The 23476-nt window shown below is 31.9% G+C and overlaps 2 protein-coding genes across 2 annotated transcripts; one reads left to right on the top strand and one right to left on the bottom strand.

Moving 5' to 3' along the window:
- Positions 1–883: 883 nt before the first annotated feature.
- Positions 884–2064, bottom strand: LOC140958337 (uncharacterized). Its single transcript, XM_073415753.1, has one exon. It carries the CDS (start codon positions 1874–1876, stop codon positions 977–979), a length of 900 nt encoding a protein of 299 aa, XP_073271854.1. The 5' UTR covers positions 1877–2064; the 3' UTR covers positions 884–976.
- Positions 2065–9566: 7502 nt separating this feature from the next.
- LOC140960261 (arogenate dehydratase 3-like) lies at positions 9567–11174 on the top strand. The gene has a single exon (XM_073418466.1). The coding sequence runs from the start codon at positions 9723–9725 to the stop codon at positions 11067–11069; it is 1347 nt and encodes a 448-aa protein (XP_073274567.1). The 5' UTR covers positions 9567–9722; the 3' UTR covers positions 11070–11174.
- Positions 11175–23476: the final 12302 nt, after the last annotated feature.

Below are 23476 nucleotides of genomic sequence, written 5' to 3' on the forward strand. Positions count from 1 at the left end.
TAGGCCATTTAGTTTAAGAAATTACCCCTCTATCGATTTCCTTTTTTCCTACGAGTTATTTTGGGAAAATTACTAGAAGACCTAATGAAAAGATTTCCACATTAGAAAAATCCCCAATAAATTTTTATTCTATTTTAGAATTAACTCATTCTGCTATTTTTGGTACCAGAAAATCTAAATTTTAAATTTTAAAATGTTTGACAATTAGATTTTAAATGATAAAAGCATTCTAAAAGCAGTAATGTGAAAGACTTCGTTCGACTAAAGTTGTATTTGAATTGAAAGAAAAATTGTCACCACTTGAGTTGAAATGAATTAGATATCAAATCAACTACAATCATTCAAAAAAGAAAAAACAAGTTTGATATTTATTAACTTATGTAAGATATATTTGAAATACACCTTACCTTACATTCGGATAGATAGATTTCACATCCATAGATTTTAAATCTATTGAAATGTATTTTTGTTGTTTTAGATAATCAAGATCATTAACTTCAAATACATCTCTCGCATGTTTATATAGTTTTCATGTTAATTATGATATATTTCAAATGATATCATTATAATTTACCAATAATGATATCATTTGAAATACATTTCACTTTGTGTAATTAATGTGTAAATAAGTAATATATGAATTTAAAATTTGATTTATTTTTTTATTATTAACACTAAAACTATAATCGAAATCAATATATTTCAAGTTCATTTCCTCAAATACAACCTAAGAGTACTATTTTTAAATTTATTCTCAAAAGAAAACGTTATATTCAAAAAAAAATCCATCCATCCATCCAACAAGGATTATTGTATATGTTGATATATTTATNCATACATACATACATACAAGGCAGAACTCTAGGAGTAATATATAGCCTTTTATTACATACAACAGTAATGCAAAATCAATATTCATAATCCGAAAATCCACACTTGAAACGCCTAAAATCAAATGTCTGTTTTAAACAAATTTTCACATGTTTTTACAAGCATATATCATCAACGAAAACTCGACCTTGTCTTGATCTTTCTGCACCATCTTCTCCTCCATCCACAATCTGTTATCCACCCCACTTCTTGTCCTGAACATGAACACTGCATATCCCTGCCCCGAATTGTGGATCCAATCATGAACATCCCACATCAAATCCACCAGCAAACCATCCAAGAAAATTGTCTGATTTCCTCTGAAATTCCATTGCAGCCGGTCCACTCGAGTAACCATCTTTTTATCAACGCAAACCGATAGGACCGGATACTTAAGCCCTTCGTCTTCTCCGCTGCAACGTATCAAGATATCATGTGGAACACCAGTTTCTGAGAATTGAACCTTAGTTGAATAAAGGGTACTGCCTGAAAAATGTTCTTGGCGTGAAAGTAGTGAGAATTTAGCAATTCTTGTCCCGGTTTTCAGCTTTCTCGCCATGGCTTCGTCGACCATGTCTCCAAGAATCAGGCCAAGTTCTGAACCAAACATGATCAATACATAATATCCATCCATAGGCTCCGGGCCTGTTTGGTACTGTGCCGTCGAAAGATCCCAAAAAACTTCGACTTTAGAATCAGTGAACTCCATTGATTTGCTACCTTTCAGCTTCCGGAATAACCTCGAATTCGTGTTGAGTTTGAAGGAGCTTGAATAATCGTCACCTAAAGTTATGTTAAGCCCTTGAGATAAGGTGTTCTTGCACCACGATACTGTGATCAAAACCTGCTTCTGAGTGGAGAGAACCGTTCTGTAGAAACAAGTGACGGAATCTTGAGTTGACGAGATCAGAGATGGAGAGAGAGTAGAATTATTTGAGCGGCTTGAACAAGAAGTGTCAGATAGTCGTACTGCATTTTCCCCGAAACAAGACGCGAAATCTCTCATTCTTGTGCAGGAGAAATAATTCTAGATTTCAGGGGAGAAGAAAGTCAATTTTCTGACTGCCAAATTAAACAAGATTCCTTTCTCTCGCGTTTCCCCTTCCTATTTCACCTTAAAACTTCCATCGTGTGATAGAAGGACAGGACAGAATTTTGAGATTTCAATATTTTCTTGGTTCATTTTAGTACGAGAGATCGTATTGGGAGGAAGAACGCAGCAATATAACGGCAGTATTTATGGTAAGGATATAATGACAGCAAGTTCAAGACTTCCGTTGGTCAACGATCATTGTAAGTAAAATCTCACTGATTTTTAAAGTTTTTTAATGTTAATAAGGAAACTCAGAAGACGACATTAAATATGTTCCATAAATTCTATTTTGATCTCGTTTAAGTAATTAATATATCAATTTATATTTCTAATTATATAACTATATATTTAATTGATCGATATTAAATAGTTTAATAAGAAATTTAATATTTATATAATTATAAAAATATATTATTAAATTAAAATTTTTGTGTTATTAAACTGATTTTAGATAAATCTATAAAAATTTTATAATGGGATTTAAAAAGAAAAGTAAATTTTTTTGAGTTATTTAGATGTAAAAACTTTTTAATGAATTTTCACGTAAATTATATATCACAATAAAAGAATATACAATTGCTACGAAGGCCAATCCAATATTAATGACATCCCAACAACTCATTGAAATCGAACTAATCCATCACCACTTTTATTTTAAAGTTATAATCAAACAATTATATATCTTTATAATAAAAGTTACGACAACAACACCAACAACAACAACAACAACAATAGTAATACTAATAATAAATTAAAACAGTAATTTGTTGAGAAAATAACAAAATTTGGTATTTAAACTACTGAGTAAGTCTCTTGTGAGACGGTCTCACGAATTTTTATCTGTGAGACGGGTCAATCCTACCGATATTCACAATAAAAAATAATACTCTTAGCATAAAAAGTAATATTTTTTCATGAATGACCCAAATAAGATATTTGACCCACGAAATTGATCCGTTAGACCATCTCACAAGAGTTTTTGTGTTAAATTTGCCTTTGTTTTTAGTAGTCCTTTCTTTAGCTTTTATTCCTATATATGTATTTCGCCTTACGATTAGTGTGATATTGAAAAATGCTTATGTGATATTAGAAAATGATAACATAAGAATGAAAAATACTGATATGACGCCAGAAAGAAATTGGATCGTAAGCTAAAATAAACCAACTTATAATATCAAAAGTCAATTTTAATTTCTTAACGAAATAAAACTCAAAATAGATCAACTTAGATGACATTGTAGTAATTTTCTCTCGTTAGTTCATAATAAATGTACTGATTTCATATTGCAAGTGTTCATTTAGGCCAAACACTAATAAATTTAAAAACGTGGGAGCAACAATCATTTTTTTGTTATTTAAACTAAAATATTTAATTTTCATCACTATAAAATGTAATATAATATGATAAATTTTGACATGATATGTCTGGAATATTACTTTCTCAAATATTCTTCCACATAAAAAAATAGTGTGCAAAGTTTATCTTTAATTTCAACCAATATAATTTCAAAATATAAATATTATTTAAATAGATTTTGTTTTTTTATTCTCTTACCAAATATTATATTAAATTAATTGTCCCATTTCATTGTTATTATTATTATTTTTCCTTAAAATTATAATGACTACTTGTCATTCGGTACTTGGTAGTAGACATTATATGGGGGACGTGGGTGCCACCAATCACCCGAATATATGATTCTATAATAAAAATCGATTAGTTTTTTTAAAAGGTTAATCGCACTCAGAAAATTATAAGAATCAAGTTATAATTATAATAATAAGTAACATTAATATAAAAGACATAATCAAATATAAAATGTTATTGGCTGTTCCATATTATAATCATAAAAATTGAGGGTCGTCAAAAGTTCCAACTTTAATTATTACATAATCGAAAAATAAATACAAATAAGTGTAATTTATTCCAATGAAATAAATACTATTTTAATTGCAACATTCGTTTTTTCAAAACATTAAACCTATCAATCATATACTCTAAACCAATACCATGAACACGCACACATCCTCTCTCTCTCAGTATACAAAATTATTATGTTGTTTAATTAGTCTTGCTCTATAACATTATTTTGTCATGAAATGATGTCTTGTGATGTATCATCACTGAAAATGTTCGTTGTGTCATGTTGGATATAATAATTGTGTCTGTTATGTAGAGAAATTGAAACGTGGTTCTTGAGCTACTGTACGATTAAAATAATTTGAGCTACACTATTACCACTAACTATATATTTTGAAAAAGCAGCAACCCTTCGATCTTACAATTTGTTTCAGAGCCAAGGTCACATGTTCGGTTTCCATTGATAACAAGAAGTACAATTATTAGGAGAGTGATTGTTGCAATAATTGTCCCGGAGAATAATCGAAATGCTATACTTGATCCGTTGTGCAGTTTAAAATATTTGAGTTGTATTATCACTACCAACTATAGTTTTTGATAAAGCGAACAAGCATTATGTCCTATATGTTGTAAGTCTGTCATTCAAAAATCTAAATAAACGGAGAAGTCAAAACTAAACGAATCAATCTATTAATAGCAACTTCTTTTTTAAACCTAACAATCAACAAAATTTAGGATGAGCGGCATATATTTTAAAATGGCAGGTCTTCGAATACATCAAAGTTGTAATGATCTGATTGACTCTACGAATGTTTCATGTAATCTTTGGGAAAATCATTGTGATAACATTTCTCAATTATATAGTAAATAGTTCTGTCAAAAAATAATATGAAACCACACTAGCTAAGATTCAAGACATCACACAGAGTAAGAATTAATTGCTCTATAAAATGTTATGATAGAAATTTGTATTTTTCGCATGTCCGTTATATTTGCCCTTCAACTATTTTAGTTTGTTTTATAATGAAATTTTATTCTTAGTCATGTATGCTCAAATTTTGGTCTGATTTTGGCAGGAAAATCTCCAACTCGTCCGAATTTGATTATTTGGCAAATGAGCTATAGCTTACATGGCATAAAAAATGGAGGATCTTTAAAAATAGAGGGAAAATTAAACACCATTGGGCTCATTAATTCTCAAATGAAAACATTGCAGGATATTTCAATTCTTTCAATGGGTTGGTGAGAGCGTGAGAGGAGTTTAGTGTATCGAGCTTGATTTCTTTAGATTTACTGATCAAGGAATTTCCCAATTTGAAAGGGCTATTAGGCAGTGGAATGCTTCAACATGATGAAAAAAAAAACGAATTTGATGTTGGAATTTTTGTTTAATGAATGAAAATTAACTCGAAACCAAAGCACTGGAAGTAAAAAGTTATCTCAAATTAACAATGTCTGGAAAGTTTCCAGACAACAGAAGAGGAGCTGTGGCGCCTGAAAGTGGCGGTCCAGTGTCGTTAGTGTTGTTTCATAAAAATTTGTGAACTTTTTTTCTGAGTTTTCTGTTACGGGTGGTATATCGTATCGTATCTTATTGTACCGAAAATTATATATCGTATATCGTACCGAAAATTTCGGTACGTATAACTAGCATACTGATTATACCGAAATTGTACGGTATACCAAAAATTTCGGTACGGTATCGGTATATGCCGTTTTATACCGAAAAAACCTTATATTTTCAAAATTTTATAAATTATTGTTTTAAAATATTATATATTTAAAATTTTTATAAATTATTCACTACTACAAAAACGGCATTCGACAACGGATTTTATCCGCTGTCGTAGCCATACTAAAACTGTTGTAACTGAGGGTGTTGTTGAAAGTCCGTTCAACGACAACGGTTTTTATCTGTTGTGGTAGGTCGAATTTGCGACGATTTCTTAAAACCGTCGCAAATAATATTAGCAACGGATTTATTCAAAACCGTCCCTAATTTTGAATTAGCGACAGTTTAAAATGAGCGACGGTTCTCAATAAATTCCGTCGCTACTTTTAGCGAAGTTTATAATCATGATTTCCGTCGTTAAATTGTTTCAAGAAATAAAAAAAACTTTTTATATTTCAATAAATCTAAAAAAAAAATAACAATCGAAACTAAAATCGTGTCAAAGAAAAAAATTTTAAGTCTTGTGAAGTAGTAAAATCGTTTAAGAGAGAAAAATTTTAAATTTTGTGAAGTCGTGAGAATAATTTTAAGTGTTGTGAAGTAGTAAAATCGTATACGAAAGAAAAATTTTAAGTGTTGAAGTGGTGAGAAAAAGTTTAAGTGATATGTGAAGTGATAAATTTGTGTATGGAGAAAAATTTAAGTGTTGTGGAGGGAAATGGACCGGTGATATTTATAGACAGTTTGCGACGGGTTTTGTTTAAATTGTCGCTATTAGCGACGGTAATTGAAAAACCGTCGCAGTTTTTAATTTTGCGACTGTTTGGATCTAAACTGTCGCTTAATTTAGCGACGGTTTTAATAAACCGTCGCCATATTTAGCGACGGGTTTTAATACCGTCGCTAAATTTAAACATGCGACGGATTTACGTAAAACCGTTGCTAAATTTAGCGACGGTTTTGTTAAACCCATCGCTAATTTAAAATTAGCGACTATAAATCCGTCGCTAAATATTGCAACGTTCTCAAGAACCTTTCTTGTTTGTACAAAAATCACGCTAATCGACAACGGTTTCTTAAAACCATTGTAGATTGTCCAAAAAAACACGCTAATAGACAACGGTAACCGTTGTCATTGACCCTAAAAAAATGCTCAAAGACAACGGTTTTATAGAACCGTTGTCGTTGACACTAAAAACCGTTGTCTTTGGCCCCCAAAAGACAACGGTTTTCGCTAAAATCGTTGTTAATACACATACGACAACAGTTTTTCACAAAAACCGTTGTCATATGTGCGCTGTTATATGCATAATTTCTTGTAGTGATTGCATACCATTATCGTACCGAAAATTCGGTATTGGTACCGTACCTTACCGAAATCTTCGGTATACCGAAAATTCGATATTTTTTCTGTACGATAATTTCGACATATCGAAAATCCGATATTTTTTTCCACCCTAACCATTTCATCCAAATAATGTCCTTTGATTTTGTCTTCGAATCTTTAGAACCCAAGAGACACTCACATACTGGAACATGTCCTTAAAGAAAAACAACATTAAAATAGAATATAAAAAATCATCATATGGATTATTAATATTTTAATATTTATTTGCATTCAAATTGAGTGTCTTTTTTTCCTTCTAACAAAAAAAAGTTTATATAATTTTTGTATTTATTGAATTTATGATTTATTGTGTTATTATCAAAAATTGACGTTATATATTAAAAGAAGATTTTTAGTTTCCGTAAGCACCAAAAAAGGAGAAAATTATTTTTAAAGAAATAGTATTAAACACAGTCTCAACTTATTTATAATTCCTTTTTGTCTTCTTCAAATCCAATGCCAACATTTGCTTGATAATGAGACACTTAATTGTATGTTGAGTTTGCTTCTTAGATTGAATTGGACACGTGGCATGGGTTTTTCTTGCTAAGATATTATAATGAATGTTTCTATAACTTTAATATAAGAAAATTTTGTAATTTTAGTTTTATAAGTTATCATATTTTGAGTTTTAATAACATAATTTTTCAGTGTTAATTTTCATCTAATAATTTAGATTTTTTTGTTTTTGTCATTTTTTGTATGAAATACTAAATCTAACAAATATTTGATTATTTGACAATAATACTATCCTATATGGTTTATATAACAATAACAAAACATATATTATACATAATAAAATTTATCAAGTAAAATTAAAGAGACACGACAAGTTTTTCCTCTAATTTTGAAATATTAGGTGTCGTTTTACTTTGATTTTTCCCTTTGTTTTGTATAGATTTATTCGAATGTGTAAAATTAAGTTTATTCTCACTACATGAGCTACGTAAGAGATAATTAGTGTCAAATATACAATATTCGATGGTTTTGTAGATTTCTGGCCAAAAAAATTACCAAAAAAAAAAAAATCTAATTTATTAGATGAAAACCAAATATTGACAAGTTTTATGACTAAAACTCAATCTAAGACAAACGTGAATTTAACTCTGTCATTCAAGGGTCATGGCTATTGTGTGCGACGGGATTTTGTAGTAGTTTACAAGTTCTTGAAACCATGAAAAGAGAAGGATTTACGATTCACTTATTAGTTTGATGAGTAACAAACAGTATGAAGGTTAAGGAGGCATCTGCCCTTTTGACTAAAATGGAGGAACGTGGCTTGGATTCCAGCTCCAGAACCACAAGACATGGTGGGAGCTTTTTATAGATGACCGAATTGATGGAGTACGTAAACATTTGATCAACGATCAAGAGTTAGATTTCTTGTATCAACACTTTCTCAAGGACGAACATGTCGCACAAAGTTTGTCCACTGTGGTTTATCCTGCTAGGGTGATGTGAAGGTTATTGCATTATCACGATAATTTACTCAGTACGCATCGAAGAGTAATAACTATAGTTTCCATCATCATAAAAAAAAAAAGACATGATGGGACATGTAAATATTTAAACTCGAGAAAAATAAGAAAATAAAAATCGATGACAATATTCTTTCTTGGAATATTTTACTTCCCTTCCCTGCCTACAACTTCGTTCTTGGCATGGGAGGTCAGAAGTAGGAATGTTAATTTTCCCTACAAGTTCAAAGCTTTGCGAGGAAAATCCGAAATGGGGTGGGAGTACGTCGTTGAATATAAGTTTGGTTTAAGGGATTTTTCAAGTCCCCGCAACAGATTGGGACAAGTACGAGAATGTTATCCCTATCTCCGAACCTTCTCGACAATGATGACGATGGTGCTTATAATAATAATGATAATAATAAAATAAATACACAAATTAACTAACTCAATGGATAATTGAAACGGAGATGAAGACGGCAGTTTTAGGATGAAGATTCTCAGATAAGATAGAATTTGAAATGTGGGCAAAAATATAATTTGGAGCAAGAATGAGAATGATAAATCCGTGTCCACCCATTCTGATACTAAGCCACGAGAATCATATTTTGGGAAGGTAGGCTTGGCTTGATCAATTGTACATACAATATTGGGAAGGAGATTTGGTATTTGATGACGTGAAGCCATAATAATTTCTTAAGTTATTAGGTAGAAATATCCTCAATCTGATGCCATACAGACAAGTTCAATTCATATACCAAATCATCAAGTTCAGCCTAAAATCAAACAAATTTTTCCATGAAATTTAATTTACATGACTAAGACTACAATTTTATTACATAAGAAACTAAATAAAAAAAAGTTCTCATGTTATAATATCATCTTATTGATCTAGAAACTTCTTCTAAAAGTTAATGTATTTTTTAACACTTAAAACACACAATATTGGTCCCTATAGCACGTATTTGTATTGTCACGATATTGTACAAGAATTATTGATATATGAATTATTATAATTGATACATAATTTTATTAAAAAGTCAATTTTGTCACTCAGTCTAATTTTTTTTTAAATAATTTTTACACTTTTGAGATACATTTTTTTTTTTTTTTGTAAATCAATGTCGTTATTCCATTATTTCGATTTATTTATATAAATAAAATTCCCAACCAACTTTTGGAGGAAAAATGGTTTTAAGGACAAAATGTGTGAAATGAAGGATATTGTGGTAGGTGTGAGATACCAAGCACCAACTACACCCATTCCCAATATAAACTCTTACATTTTCTCTATCTTTTCTCAGTTGTTTTGTTTACGCATCGCTTGGCTCACCTAATAAAATTTCATCTCTCGTCTTCCAGATTCCAGATTTGTGGATACGATGCAAGGTTTTAGTCTTTATTCTACAGAAATCAAGTTTTTGGTCCACACGGGGGCGGTGCCTCGGTGTCGCGGCCCATCGTACCACCGGGTTTTTCCGGCCGGACTAACCATTCATTGCGCGTCCCGGTTCGATTCAGCCAGTGTCAATCCTTCCAACCCAAATTCTAGCGCCGCCAACCCACAAACAGTCGGCGGCTTCAACTTCAACGCCTCCGGGCACGTGGGTCGGCGACATGAGTGGCAGAGTTCTTGCTCCATTCTCGCCAGCAAAGTGGTGTCCCTGCAGAAGGACGGTGAGAAGAGTGGCGGTGGGGCAGACGGTAAATCCTCCGTTAACGGCCATCCCACCCTCGAGCTCGTGCCTGCGTCGGATTTGAAGGCACCTGTTTCACTTCCCAAGCCTCTGAGCATCTCTGATTTCTCTCCATCACCAATGCACGGATCCCAGCTCCGCGTAGCCTACCAAGGGGTCCCGGGGGCTTACAGCGAAGCAGCCGCCGGAAAAGCTTACCCCAACTGCGAAGCCATCCCTTGCGACCAATTTGAAGTCGCCTTCCAAGCCGTCGAGCTCTGGATCGCCGATAGAGCCGTTCTGCCGGTGGAGAACTCCCTCGGCGGCTCCATACACCGTAATTACGACCTCCTCCTCCGCCACCGTCTCCACATAGTCGGCGAAGTCCAGCTCCCCGTCCACCACTGCCTCTTAGCCCTTCCCGGCATCCGCAAGGAGTACCTCACTCGCGTCATCAGCCACCCACAAGCTTTGTCTCAGTGCGAACACACACTGACCAAAATGGGCCTCAACGTCGCCCGAGAAGCAGTCGACGACACCGCCGGAGCAGCAGAATACATCGCAATGAACAACTTAAGAGACACGGCAGCAATCGCCTCCGCACGCGCAGCCGAGCTCTACGGGATGCAGATTTTAGCCGACGGAATCCAAGACGATTCCAGCAACGTGACAAGATTCGTTATGCTGGCACGAGAACCAATCATTCCTCGCACAGATAGACCATTCAAGACCAGCATCGTGTTCGCACATGACAAAGGCACCAGCGTTCTGTTCAAGGTGCTGTCGGCTTTCGCTTTCAGGAACATAAGCTTGACGAAGATAGAATCACGACCGCATCGCAACCGCCCGATCCGGCTGGTGGACGACGCGAACGTGGGGACGGCGAAGCATTTTGAGTACATGTTTTACGTAGATTTCGAGGCGTCGTTGGCGGAGGGGAGGGCGCAGAATGCTTTGGCGGAGGTGCAGGAATTCACCTCTTTCTTGAGGGTTTTGGGGAGCTACCCCATGGATATGACGCCATGGAATCCTTCCTCCAACTGTGAAGTTTAAAATTTTTTTTTTTTTTTTACTTTAAAATTGTAGATGAATAATTTGTTATATTAGATTATTAAGTAAATGTTATTGTTAAAAAAATTAAACAAAAAATCTCACGTCAAAGTTCGAAGTTTACATTATCAAATTTGGGACGAAATTTCATTTTCAAAATCAATTATAATAAAAAATTTTCTCTTGCAAAAAAATTTAAACAAGTTGCAATATTATTAAATTTCCAATTTTAGAGAAGTGTATCTATAAATTGAAATCACGAGTTCTGATTTACCTCTATAATTTAGTATTCTTCACGTGTTTACATGGCCCATGCCCCCGATATATCCATCGTTTTAAATTGGGGCGGCATGAGTAGAGGTGGTATAACGTATCGTATCGAAAATTATGGAATAAGAAAATTTATATCGATATAGTATCGAAAATTTCGTTATATCGATTTTTGGTATATCGAAAATTTCGATACATATAATTAACATACCGATTATACCGAAATTGTACGCCATACCGAAATTTCGGCACGATATCGATATATACCATTTTATACTAAAAAAAAACTTACATTTTAAATTTTTTATAAATTTATTGTTTTTGTTATGAAAAAGTAAAAATTTACGGTAAAAAGTAAAAATATCAAACTCTCAAAATTATCACACTACACACTTTATAATATTTTTCTCTCATCTCAATTGTGAATTTCTTCACAAATGGTGAGGCTACTTTTAGAATTTCTTTGGTAATAATCCAAAAAATAAATTACATCATTACCTTCATCATCACACACAAATTTCTAATTTTTACAACTCTTATTTTCAACATTCAAATATTCAATACACATATTTTAAATATTATTTTTCAACACTTCCCCTTGTGATGATGATCATAATGATTGTCTTCATTACGTGTTTTTATACTGCCTCATTATAAACCTTACTAGGAAAAACCCATTGAGATAAAAACCATAGTAAGAGAAAAAGAGTGCAGTCACGTAAACTCCCCTCATGTTGATACGAACAATTTTTCCCAAATTTCGTAGATTGCGCATCCCAATATCATATATGTGCTTTCTGAATATTGTCGTAGGAAGTGCCTTTGTGAAGAGATCTGATGATTTTTTACTTGATTGAATGTGACGAACATCAATATATTTATTCTTCTCAAGCTCCTTGGTCAATACGAAGAATTTAGGAGGAATGTGTTTAGTTCTGTCGCTTTTTATGTATCCTTCTTTCATTTGAGCAACACATGCAGCATTATCTTCATATAGTATTATAGGCTTCTCGTCGAATGATAATCCGCATGAGATTTGGATATGTTGGGTCATTGACTTTAACCACACACATTCACGGCTTGCTTCATGTAGTGCGATAATCTCGGCATGAGTTGATGAAGTTGTTACGAGTGTTTGTTTCTGTGAACGCCAAGAAATTGATGTGCCTCCGCGAGTAAATACATATCCAGTTTGAGAACGTGCCTTGTGTGGATCAGATAAGTATCCAGCATCGGCATAACTAATTATACTTGGATTAGCATCTTTTGAATACAAAAGTCCCAAGTCTGTCGTTCCTCGTTGATGACGTAATATATGTTTAATTACGTTCCAGTGTCTCTTTGTTGAATATGTGCTAAATGTTGCCAATAAATTTACGGCGAAAGATATATCAGGCCTTGTACAATTTGTAATATACATAAGGGCACCGATAGCACTTAAATATGGTACTTCTGGACCAAGAATATCTTCATCATCTTCACATGGACGGAATGGATCCTTTTCTATGTTTAATGATCTAACAACCATTGGAGTACTTAAAGGATTTGATTTATCCCTATTAAAACGTTTAAGGATCTTTTCTGTATAATTTTTCTGGTGAACAAATATTTCACATTTCACAAAATAGAGAATGTTGTTCCTGAAGAAACACATGATGATGAAAATGTTCTGTCAGAACCACAAACTGATTAGAATCATGAAATCTCTATCATCATGTGTTTTTTCAGGAACATCATTCTCTATTTTGTGATCATTGTGTTTCTCTATGAATTTTCTTTTTCGAGGATTTTTATCCTTGGAACCGACTGGCCTTCCACGCTTCAGGCGTTTTACGACATCATGACTTTGTTCAATTTGTTTCTTTGGAATTTTAATTCGAGCAGGAGCATTTACAGCATGTATATATGATTTAGTTACCCTTTTTGCATCTGTAAATGCATTTGGTATTTGATTTGCTATTTTTTGCAAATGCACAATTTGCTGTACATCCTTTTCACATTGTGGTGTTCTTAGATCCAGATGTAACAATGATGATACATACCATGTAATTTTCTTTTCGGTATGTTTCTTGTCTCCCCTAACATTGGGAAGATTTCCTCATTAAAATGACAATCAGCAAAACGTGCTGTGAACACGTCGCCTGTCTGAGGTTCAAGATATCGAATGATTGATGGACTATCATAACCGATATAAATTCCAATCTTTCTTTGATGTCCCATTTTCTTTCGTTGCGGTGGTGCAATAGGGAAATACACCATACATCCAAAAATTCTCAGATGAGAAATGTCTGGTTCTTTACCAAATGAAAGCTGCAATAGGGAGTATTTATGATATGCACTTGGTCTGATTCGAATTAATGCAGCGGCATGTAAAATTCCATGTCCCCATATAGAAATAGGAAGTTTTGTTTTCATAATCATTGGTCTAGCAATCATTTGCAGACGTTTAATCAATGATTCAGCCAATCCATTCTGTGTATGTCCATGAGCAACAGGATGCTCAACAATGATTCCCATAGACATACAATAATCATTGAAAGTCTGGGAAGTAAATTCACCAGCAGTATCAAGTCTAATTTTCTTGATTGTATAATCGGGAAATTGATTACTCAATTTTATTATTTANTCTGAAAGATCTTCTGGTCTTTCAGCGGATGACCATGTGTATTTTCTATAATTCTTTGCATCATTGTTGAACTAGGATGTCCTAATCGATCATGCCAATTGGTTAATATTTAAGAATTATCAACTACCATGTTTGATTCAATGGGACTTATATGTGTATAATGCAATCCAGTAGGGAGCATTGGTAGTTTTTAAATCACATATTTCTTTCCTGATTTATATGTGATAAGACACATATATTTCTCATTCTTTTCATTCATTGTTTGAGTATCATACTCATGGGAATATATATCATTAAAACTCAACAAATTTTTTTCCGATTGTGGTGAATACAAAGTATCATTGATCAAAAATTTTGTACCATTAGGTAACAAAAATTGTGCTTTACCACAACATTTAATCAAGTCTACAGGACCTGATATTGTATTCACCATTATTTTTGTTTTTTTTATTTCCAAGAAATATCTTTTATTTCGGAGGATAGTGTGCGTTGTACCTCTATCAGGTATGCAAACTTCAGCTTGGTTCATAGCATTTTCCATATTTGAACTTCAAAAAATATGCAATGAAATAAAATTACTGACAATAAAATACAATACAATACATATTTAAAATATAGCACACTATAAAACATTATCATACGAGTACATGAAAAAATATTTTACATATTTATTCCACCAGCAAATTGATCATTATCTGAGAAATCAATCAGAAAATCTCCAGCATCAAAATGAGTTGAACCACTCAAAAGTTCACTGTGTTCAGTAAATTTGGTCACCTTTTTTTTCTCCTTTATTGATTCTTTATAAAGTTTACAAAGGTATTCAGGGGCTCGACAAATACGGGACCAATGTCCTGGAGTATCACATCTGAAACAAGAACTTTCAAATATTTTTGAGTGATTCTCATTAACACTCATATTCTTTTAATGCCTTTTCAGTGGATGGTTTGGGACGCTCTTTTGAGATGAGTTATAGAAATAACTATCTCGATTATTTTCAAAACCATGGCCGCGTCCATGACCACGACCACGACCTCGACCTCGACCTCGACCTCGACCTCGACCTCGACCAAAACCTTGTCTTTGAATTTGATTTTGGTTTCCATGTTTAAATTCATTTTTACTTACAGCATTTACTTCTGGAAATGCTGTTGATCCAGTGGGTCGGTACTGATGATTTCTCATTAATAGCTCGTTGTTCTTTTCCGCCACAAGAAGACAGGCGATTAGTTCAGAATATGTCGCAAATCCACGCACTCTATATTGTTGCTGTAGAGTTATATTTGATGCGTGAAACGTGGAAAATATTTTTTCTAGCATTTATGATTCTGTAACCTCATGTCCACAAAATTTTAATTGCGGGATTATTCGATACATCGTCGAATTGTAATCACTTACTTTATTAAAATCTTGGAATTTCAACATATTTCATTCATCACGGGCGGTCGGAAGTATAACTTCCCTTATATGTTCAAATCTTTTTTTTAATCTCTTCCACAAAGCCATGTGATCTTTTTCAATCAGATATTCACATTTTAATCCCTCGTCGAGATGTCGACGCAAAAATATCATGGCTCTTGTCTTTTCTTGTGATGTGAATATGCCATTTTCTTTTATGGTCTCATTTAGACCTAATGACTCAAGATGCATTTCTACATCGAAAGTCCATGTCATATAATTTTTCCCGTAATGTCGAGTGCAACAAATTCGAGCTTTGTCAAGTTTGACATGGTGATACTAAAAAAATTATGATGCATTTTATTAGTAATGAATATTGCAATACAAAGTAATGGATAAACAACAAATACAAGTATTCGTAAAAATAAAGAAAACACACGAGGAGGATATTCTCCGATAAATACAAGACTCATGAGTATGATAACCAAAATAATTAAAAATAACCTTGAGAAAGCCATCTTCTTTTTTCTTCGAAAAATTTGATGAAAAATAATTTTTAGAGAAGAATAGAAAGTTGGAGTGATTGAATGTGTTTGTGATATCATATTTATAAGGCAAAAACTAGCCGTTTTGTTACCGTTTATGATCGTTGGTGTACAAGAAAATAAATGTATGTATTTGTATAATTTTATGATAATAATATGATGTATATAATATTAGTCATGTTTAAATAATTATGTATATCATATCACAATATTATAATGAGTTGTTATAATATATTTTGTTTAAAAACTTTATAGACTTTTATACTTGTCGTATCCCTTACCGGGAGTGTGAGATGTCGTCTTAACGTCCTCCTACGATTTATAACAAGTTTTTGAAAAATTTATTTTATTATAACATTATATTATATATTAAGTATATACAAAATAAATAAATAAACAGTAAAATAAATATTATTATTTTTGTTACTTTTTTCTTCTGTTTTAGAGCTTGGAAAAATATGGAGGACTTTTAAAGCTTCGTTCTGATAACGTGTTGTGAAAAAGTAAAAATTTACGGTAAAAATTAAAAATCTCAAACTCTCAAAATTATCACACTACACACTTTATAATATTTTTCTCTCAACTCAATTGTTATTTTCTTCACAAATGAGATATCTATTTATAGAAAATCTTTACAAATAATCCAAAAATAAATTACATCATTACCTTCATCATCACACACAAATTTCAATAATCAACACCTAATTTTACCTAATTTTCAACATTCAAATATTCAACATTCAATATTCAATATTAAAATATTAATTTTCAGCAGTTTTAAAATATTATATATTTTAAAATTTTTGTATATTTTTCGGTATTCCGGTCTATACCGAAATTTTCAAATTGCATACCGTTATCGTATCGAAAAATTTAATATTGTTATCATACCGTATCGAAATCTTCGGTATATCGAAAATTCGGTATTTTTTCGATATGATAATCTCGGTTTACCAAAAATTTGGTATTTTTTTCCACTCCTAACCATGAGTAGAATGAGACTGATGATTTTTATGACAAAAAAATATATCAATAATGATCTATACGTCATCATCTAAAAAAAATGTTAGTGCTTTTTATGTGCTTATTCATATATTTTGATATAAAAATAATACAAAATATTGAAAATATGATATTAATATATGATACATTACTATCAATTATTTTAGATATGATAGTAATATGATTTTTGGATAACCAAACACGTATAACAAGTATTAATATTAATAACATATTTATCTTTTCAGATAAAAATCAATACAAAACATTGAGTATATGGTACTAATATATGATATTTGAGTATCAGTTATTTCAGATTGATATTAATATATGATTTTTGAGTACATGTATTGATATTGATGATAAATTGTCTTTTCAAAGATGAAAATCGTTACAAAATATTGAAAATATTGTACTGATATATGATATTTGAGTTTCAAATGATTATATATGTTACTAATATATGGTATTTGACTACCCAAACATGTGTAGCAAATGTTGATATTAATCAAGTTGTTCCAAATTTATACTCAAAATCTTTTTTTTTTACCAAATCTGAAATAATTGATACTCAAATATCATATATTAGTACTATAATTTCAATGTTTTGTATTGATTTTCATTGGAGTAAAGACATGTGGGCTCAGAGAGTGCATAAACATATTTTTGTGGATCAAGAGAGTGCAAACATATGTTTTTTTTCCGACAATCTCAATTGTAAGGAAAAACGTTATTGTGCTAACCCTTTTAATGTTCTATGTAGTCGACCTAATCTCACATATAAAAATCTATGATATCGTCTTACAAAAACCTGTTTATATATTTGAATCTATCAAGTTTTGATTAATTACAATAATAAAATCGGTAGTAGCAACATTGGTTGGGAATGTAATTTAAAAAAAAAAAAATTTGATTTCATGTCAAATAAACAGAAGCTAACAAACAATTAAATAGTTTTTTGTTAGCCCTATTTTTAAAAGAGAATAGTTGGGGGACAGTATTCGATGTCCTTGATTAATTTGTGGGACATTTCGAATTTATTATGAATATATTTGTTGAGAGCAACATCATCCGTTAGTTCTAACTACCTCAAATTCATATGAAAAGATAGCATAACCCAATTTCTCTTTAATGTTAAGACCAAAGAAATATTAACTTTCCTGCTGTATTTATTTTTACTTTAAATGCATAAATGACATATAAAAAAACAACAAAGCATGTGCCTGGATTCGATACTATTACCAACAATTTATTAGACAAACCTGTCGCACAAAGTTTATTAAATATAGTTAAACTTAGTAACGTAATTTATAAACTAACGTGTTAATTGAGATATTTACCTAATGCGCACAAAAATATAGTGGATACAAGCGATCATCGTTAAAAAAAATAAATATAACCAGTCATGCGTTGATTTTCTACGTATAATTATAAATAAAGAGGGTATTTATAGAAAAAAATTAGTTTTTGATATATAATCAATTGTGTATTTATATATATTCACTTATTTTTCGAAGAAAATAAAGTCCCATCGAATTTGTTTTTTTTTTAACTCACGATAGATTTGTGACTGCTCTTTAATTGAATTAGTCAACACCTACTTAAACGTAACAAAAATAAACTTTATATTATCTTGTCAAAAGTATAAATATAAAGTATATATTATGATTTTTTTTTTATAAAAGCAAATCATATCAATTGACAAAGCTGGAGATTGATTACAAGAAGACGTCTTTTCTCAACCAAAAAAGAAAAAAGAAAAGCAATGGGTATGTGTAGTTTATATAAATAAATTAAAAAATTCCACCTACATTTTTTTTTATTTTATATCATATGAATTTTGAAGTGAAAATTTAATCTTTTTTCTCATTAAAATAAGTGGACTTCATTTAAAATAAAAATAAATAATTTTCAAATAAAATATAGAAAATTTGAGTCCTAATAGTTCGTTTATTTATTATTTAAAGGAGGAAAGTGTCAAAAATAGTTTGGTGAGCAGAATAGTTTTTGGTTTGGTAGGTGAACTGAGCAGGTTGGTGATAATTGAAAGGAACAATTCCTTTTCTTTTTAATTATATTTTTTCCCCAAATATATTAATATAAGTAGTCGTCGAGTGGAACAAGCAATATTAAATGTTCAACTATTGATCGCACGTAATAACACAAAGAAAAATAATTGAATTGCCTATGCGACACATTCGAATTGGTAGAGTGTAGAGTGAGTAATTATTTGAAAAATGATCAAAGTTCGATTTATTTTATCAATATTTTCTTGGACGAGTCTTTTGTACAAGATTGACCTATAGAATTTACATGTCTCACATAATTTGTAGGATATTTCGTTAGCTCAGAGATTCACTCAATGCAAAAAAAATAACGGTGGCGAATTGGATCGTCACTAGAAAAAATAATTGAATGAATTGATTTGTTAACAATCTGAGCCTAATTAATTAATTGCAGACGACAAATGTGGCGACCACATAAAATTTAAGCCAGATTTTCTGTTGAGAGATATGTATATTATTCAACCATCAAGCAAATTAATTTTAAAAAAATTAATGGAATTATATAAATAATTCTTATCTTAGTACTGATCAATCTTCCAAAAATCATAGCTTAAAAAACGAAAAGATTTTTCAAAAGCTACAGTACTAATAGGACAAGACAGACAGGTATACATATATTTGTAAAAGATAAAGAATATTCGTCAATAAAAATATTTTAACATACTAGTTTTTCACGTTTCGAAATTGCGAAGAACTAATTAACTTCTTTAACTAATAATTAGGAAAATCGGGAATAATTATATTATTGATCATGTAATTTATATATTTTTTTATTTTTGCTCATGTTAATTATGAATTTGCTTTTTTAATCATGTAACTCATATTTTTTTTTATTTTTCGTCATGTTAAGGTGAATTTATATTTTTAATAATATAACATTTGTTGTGAAAAAGTAAAAATTTACGGTAAAAAGTAAAAATCTCAAACTCTCAAAATTATCACACTACACACTTTATAATATTTTTCTCTCAACTCAATTGTAATTTTCTTCACAAATGAGAGATCTATTTATAGAAAATTTTTACAAATAATCCAAAAATAAAATACATCATTACCTACATCATCACACACTAATTTTCAATATTCAACACCTAATTTTACCTAATTTTCAACATTCAACATTCACATTTTCAACACAAATATTTAACACATTTTTAAATAATTTTTCAACACTCCCCCTTGTGATGATGATCATAATGATTGTATACATTACGTGTTTTTATACTGCCTCGTTAAAAACCTTACTAGGAAAAACCCATTGGGATAAAAACCATAGTAAGGGAAAAAGAGTGCAGTCACGTAAACTCCCCCTCATGTTGACACGAACAATTCTTCACAAATTTCGTAGATTGCGCATCCCAATATTATATATGTGCTTTCTGAATATTGTCGTAGGAAGTGCCTTTGTGAAGAGATCTGATGAGTTTTCACTTGATTGAATGTGACGAACATCAATACATTTATTCTTCTCAAGCTCCTTGGTGAATGCGAAGAACTTAGGAGGAATATGTTTAGTTCTGTCGCTTTTTATGTATCCTTCTTTCATTTGAGCAACACATGCAGCATTATCTTCATATAGTATCACAGGCTTCTCGTCGAATGATAATCCGCATGAGATTTGGATATGTTGAGTCATTGATTTTAACCACACACATTCACGGCTTGCTTCATGTAGTGCAATAATCTCGGCATGATTTGATGAAGTTGTTACAAGTGTTTGTTTCTGTGAACGCCAAGAAATTGCAGTGCCTCCACGAGTAAATACATATCCAGTTTGAGAACGTGCTTTGTGTGGATCAGATAAGTATCCAGCATCGGCATAACCAATTATACTTGGATTAGCATCTTTTGAATACAAAAGTCCCAAGTCTGTCGTTCCTCGTAGATAACGGAATATATGTTTAATTCCGTTCCAATGTCTCTTTGTTGGATATGTGCTAAATCTTGCCAATAAATTTACGGCAAAAGATATATCAGGCCTTGTACAATTTGTAAGATACATAAGGGCACCGATAGCACTTAGATATGGTACTTCTGGACCAAGAATATCTTCATCATCTTCACATGGACGGAATGGATCCTTTTCTATGTTTAATGATCTAACAACCATTGGAGTACTTAAAGGATTTGATTTGTCCATATTAAAACGTTTAAGGATCTTTTCTGTATAATTTGTCTGGTGAACAAATATTCCACATTCTTTTTGTTCAATTTGTAAACCCAGACAATACTTGGTTTTTCCAAGATCCTTCATTTCAAATTCTTCTTTCAAGTATGACACAACTTCTTGAATTTCCTTATTTGTTCCAATGATGTTTAAATCATCAACATATACAGCAATAATTACGCATCCGGATGTTGTTTTCTTAATGAAAACACAAGGGCATATTGAATTATTTACATATCCCTTTTTCATCAAGTGATCACTTAGCCTATTATACCACATTCTGCCGGATTGCTTCAACCCATATAATGATCTTAGTAATTTCACAGAATAACATTCTCTGGGTTTTGAACTTTGTGCTTCAGGCATCTTAAATCCTTCAGGGATTTTCATATATATATTACTATCAAGTGATCCATATAAGTAGGCTGTAACAACATCCATAAGACGCATTTCTAAATTTTCAGATACTGCCAAGCTAATCAAATACCGAAACGTAATTGCATCCATCACAGGAGAATACGTTTCTTCATAATCAATTCCAGGCCTTTGAGAAAAACCTTGTGCAACAAGTCGAGCTTTATATCTTACTATTTCATTTTTCTCATTTCGCTTTCGAATAAAAACCCATTTGTATCCAACAGGTTTTACACCTTCAGGTGTAAGGACTATAGGTCCAAAAACATTACGTTTATTTAGCGAATCCAATTCAACCTGGATGGCATCTTTCCATTTTATCCAATCCTGCCGATTTTTACATTCACCAAAAGATTTTGGTTCATGATCTTCATTATCATTTATGATGTCGATTGCCACATTATAAGAAAATATATCATCAATTTCTTCTATATCTTTTCGGTTCCATATTTTTCCAGTATTAATATAATTGATAGAGATTTCATGATTCTCGTCAGTTTGTGGTTCTGACAAAACATTTTCATCATCATGTGTTTCTTCAGGAACATCATTCTCTATTTTGTGATCATTATGTGTTTCTTCAGGAACATCATTCTCTATTTTGTGATCATTGTGTTTCTCTATGAATTTTCTTTTTCGAGGATTTTTATCCTTGGAACCAACTGGCCTTCCACGCTTCAGGCGTTTAATGACATCATGACTATCTTCAATTTGTTTCTTCGGAATTTCAATTCGAGCAGGGGCATTTGCAGCATGTATATATGATTTAGTTACCCCTTTTGTGTCTGCAAATGCATCTGGTATTTGATTTGCTATTCTTTGCAAGTGCACAATTTGCTGTACATCTTTTTCACATTGTTTTGTTCTTGGATCCAGATGTAACAATGATGATACATACCATGTAATTTCTTTTTCGGTATGTTTCTGTTCTCCCCCTAACATTGGGAAGATTTCCTCATTAAAATGACAATCAGCAAAACGTGCTGTGAACACGTCGCCTGTCTGTGGTTCAAGATATCGAATGATCGATGGACTATCATAACCAATATAAATTCCAATCTTTCTTTGAGGTCCCATTTTCTTTCGTTGAGGTGGTGCAATAGGCACATACACCATACATCCAAAAATTCTCAGATGAGAAATGTCTGGTTCTTTACCAAATGCAAGCTGCAATGGGGAGTATTTATGATATGCACTTGGTCTGATGCGAATTAATGAAGCAGCATGTAAAATTGCATGTCCCCATATAGAAATAGGGAGCTTTGTTTTCATAATCATTGGTCTAGCAATCATTTGCAGACGTTTAATCAATGATTCAGCCAATCCATTTTGAGTATGTACATGAGCAACAGGATGCTCAACAATGATTCCCATAGACATACAATAATCATTGAAAGTCTGGGAAGTAAATTCACCAGCATTATCAAGTCTAATTTTCTTGATTGTATAATCGGGAAATTGATTCCTCAATTTTATTATTTGAGCAAGTAATCTTGCAAATGCAACATTTCGAGTTGACAATAAACATACATGTGACCATCTGCTGGAGGCATCAATCAATACCATAAAGTATCTGAATGGTCCACATGGTGGATGGATTGGTCCACAAATATCACCCTGAATACGTTCAAGAAACATTGGTGATTCAGTTTGGATTTTGGCTGGTGATGGTCTTATAATAAGTTTTCCAAGAGAACATGCTTTACATTGAAACTTATTATTCTGAAAGATCTTCTGGTCTTTCAATGGATGACCATGTGTATTTTCTATAATTCTTCGCATCATTGTTGAACCAGGATGTCCTAATCGATCATGCCAATTGGTTAATATTGAAGAATTATCAATTACCATGTTTGATTCAATGGGACGTATATGTGTATAATGCAATCCAGTAGGGAGCATTGGTAGTTTTTCAATCACATATT

The sequence above is a fragment of the Primulina huaijiensis genome, chromosome 15 (genome assembly GCF_012295235.1).
Source record: "Primulina huaijiensis isolate GDHJ02 chromosome 15, ASM1229523v2, whole genome shotgun sequence".
Classification (NCBI taxonomy): domain Eukaryota; kingdom Viridiplantae; phylum Streptophyta; class Magnoliopsida; order Lamiales; family Gesneriaceae; genus Primulina; species Primulina huaijiensis.

Coding starts and splice junctions, on each gene's coding strand:
- LOC140958337 (XM_073415753.1), bottom strand. CDS start 1,876: ATGAGAGATTTCGCGTCTTGTTTCGGGGAAAATGCAGTACGACTATCT.
- LOC140960261 (XM_073418466.1), top strand. CDS start 9,723: ATGCAAGGTTTTAGTCTTTATTCTACAGAAATCAAGTTTTTGGTCCAC.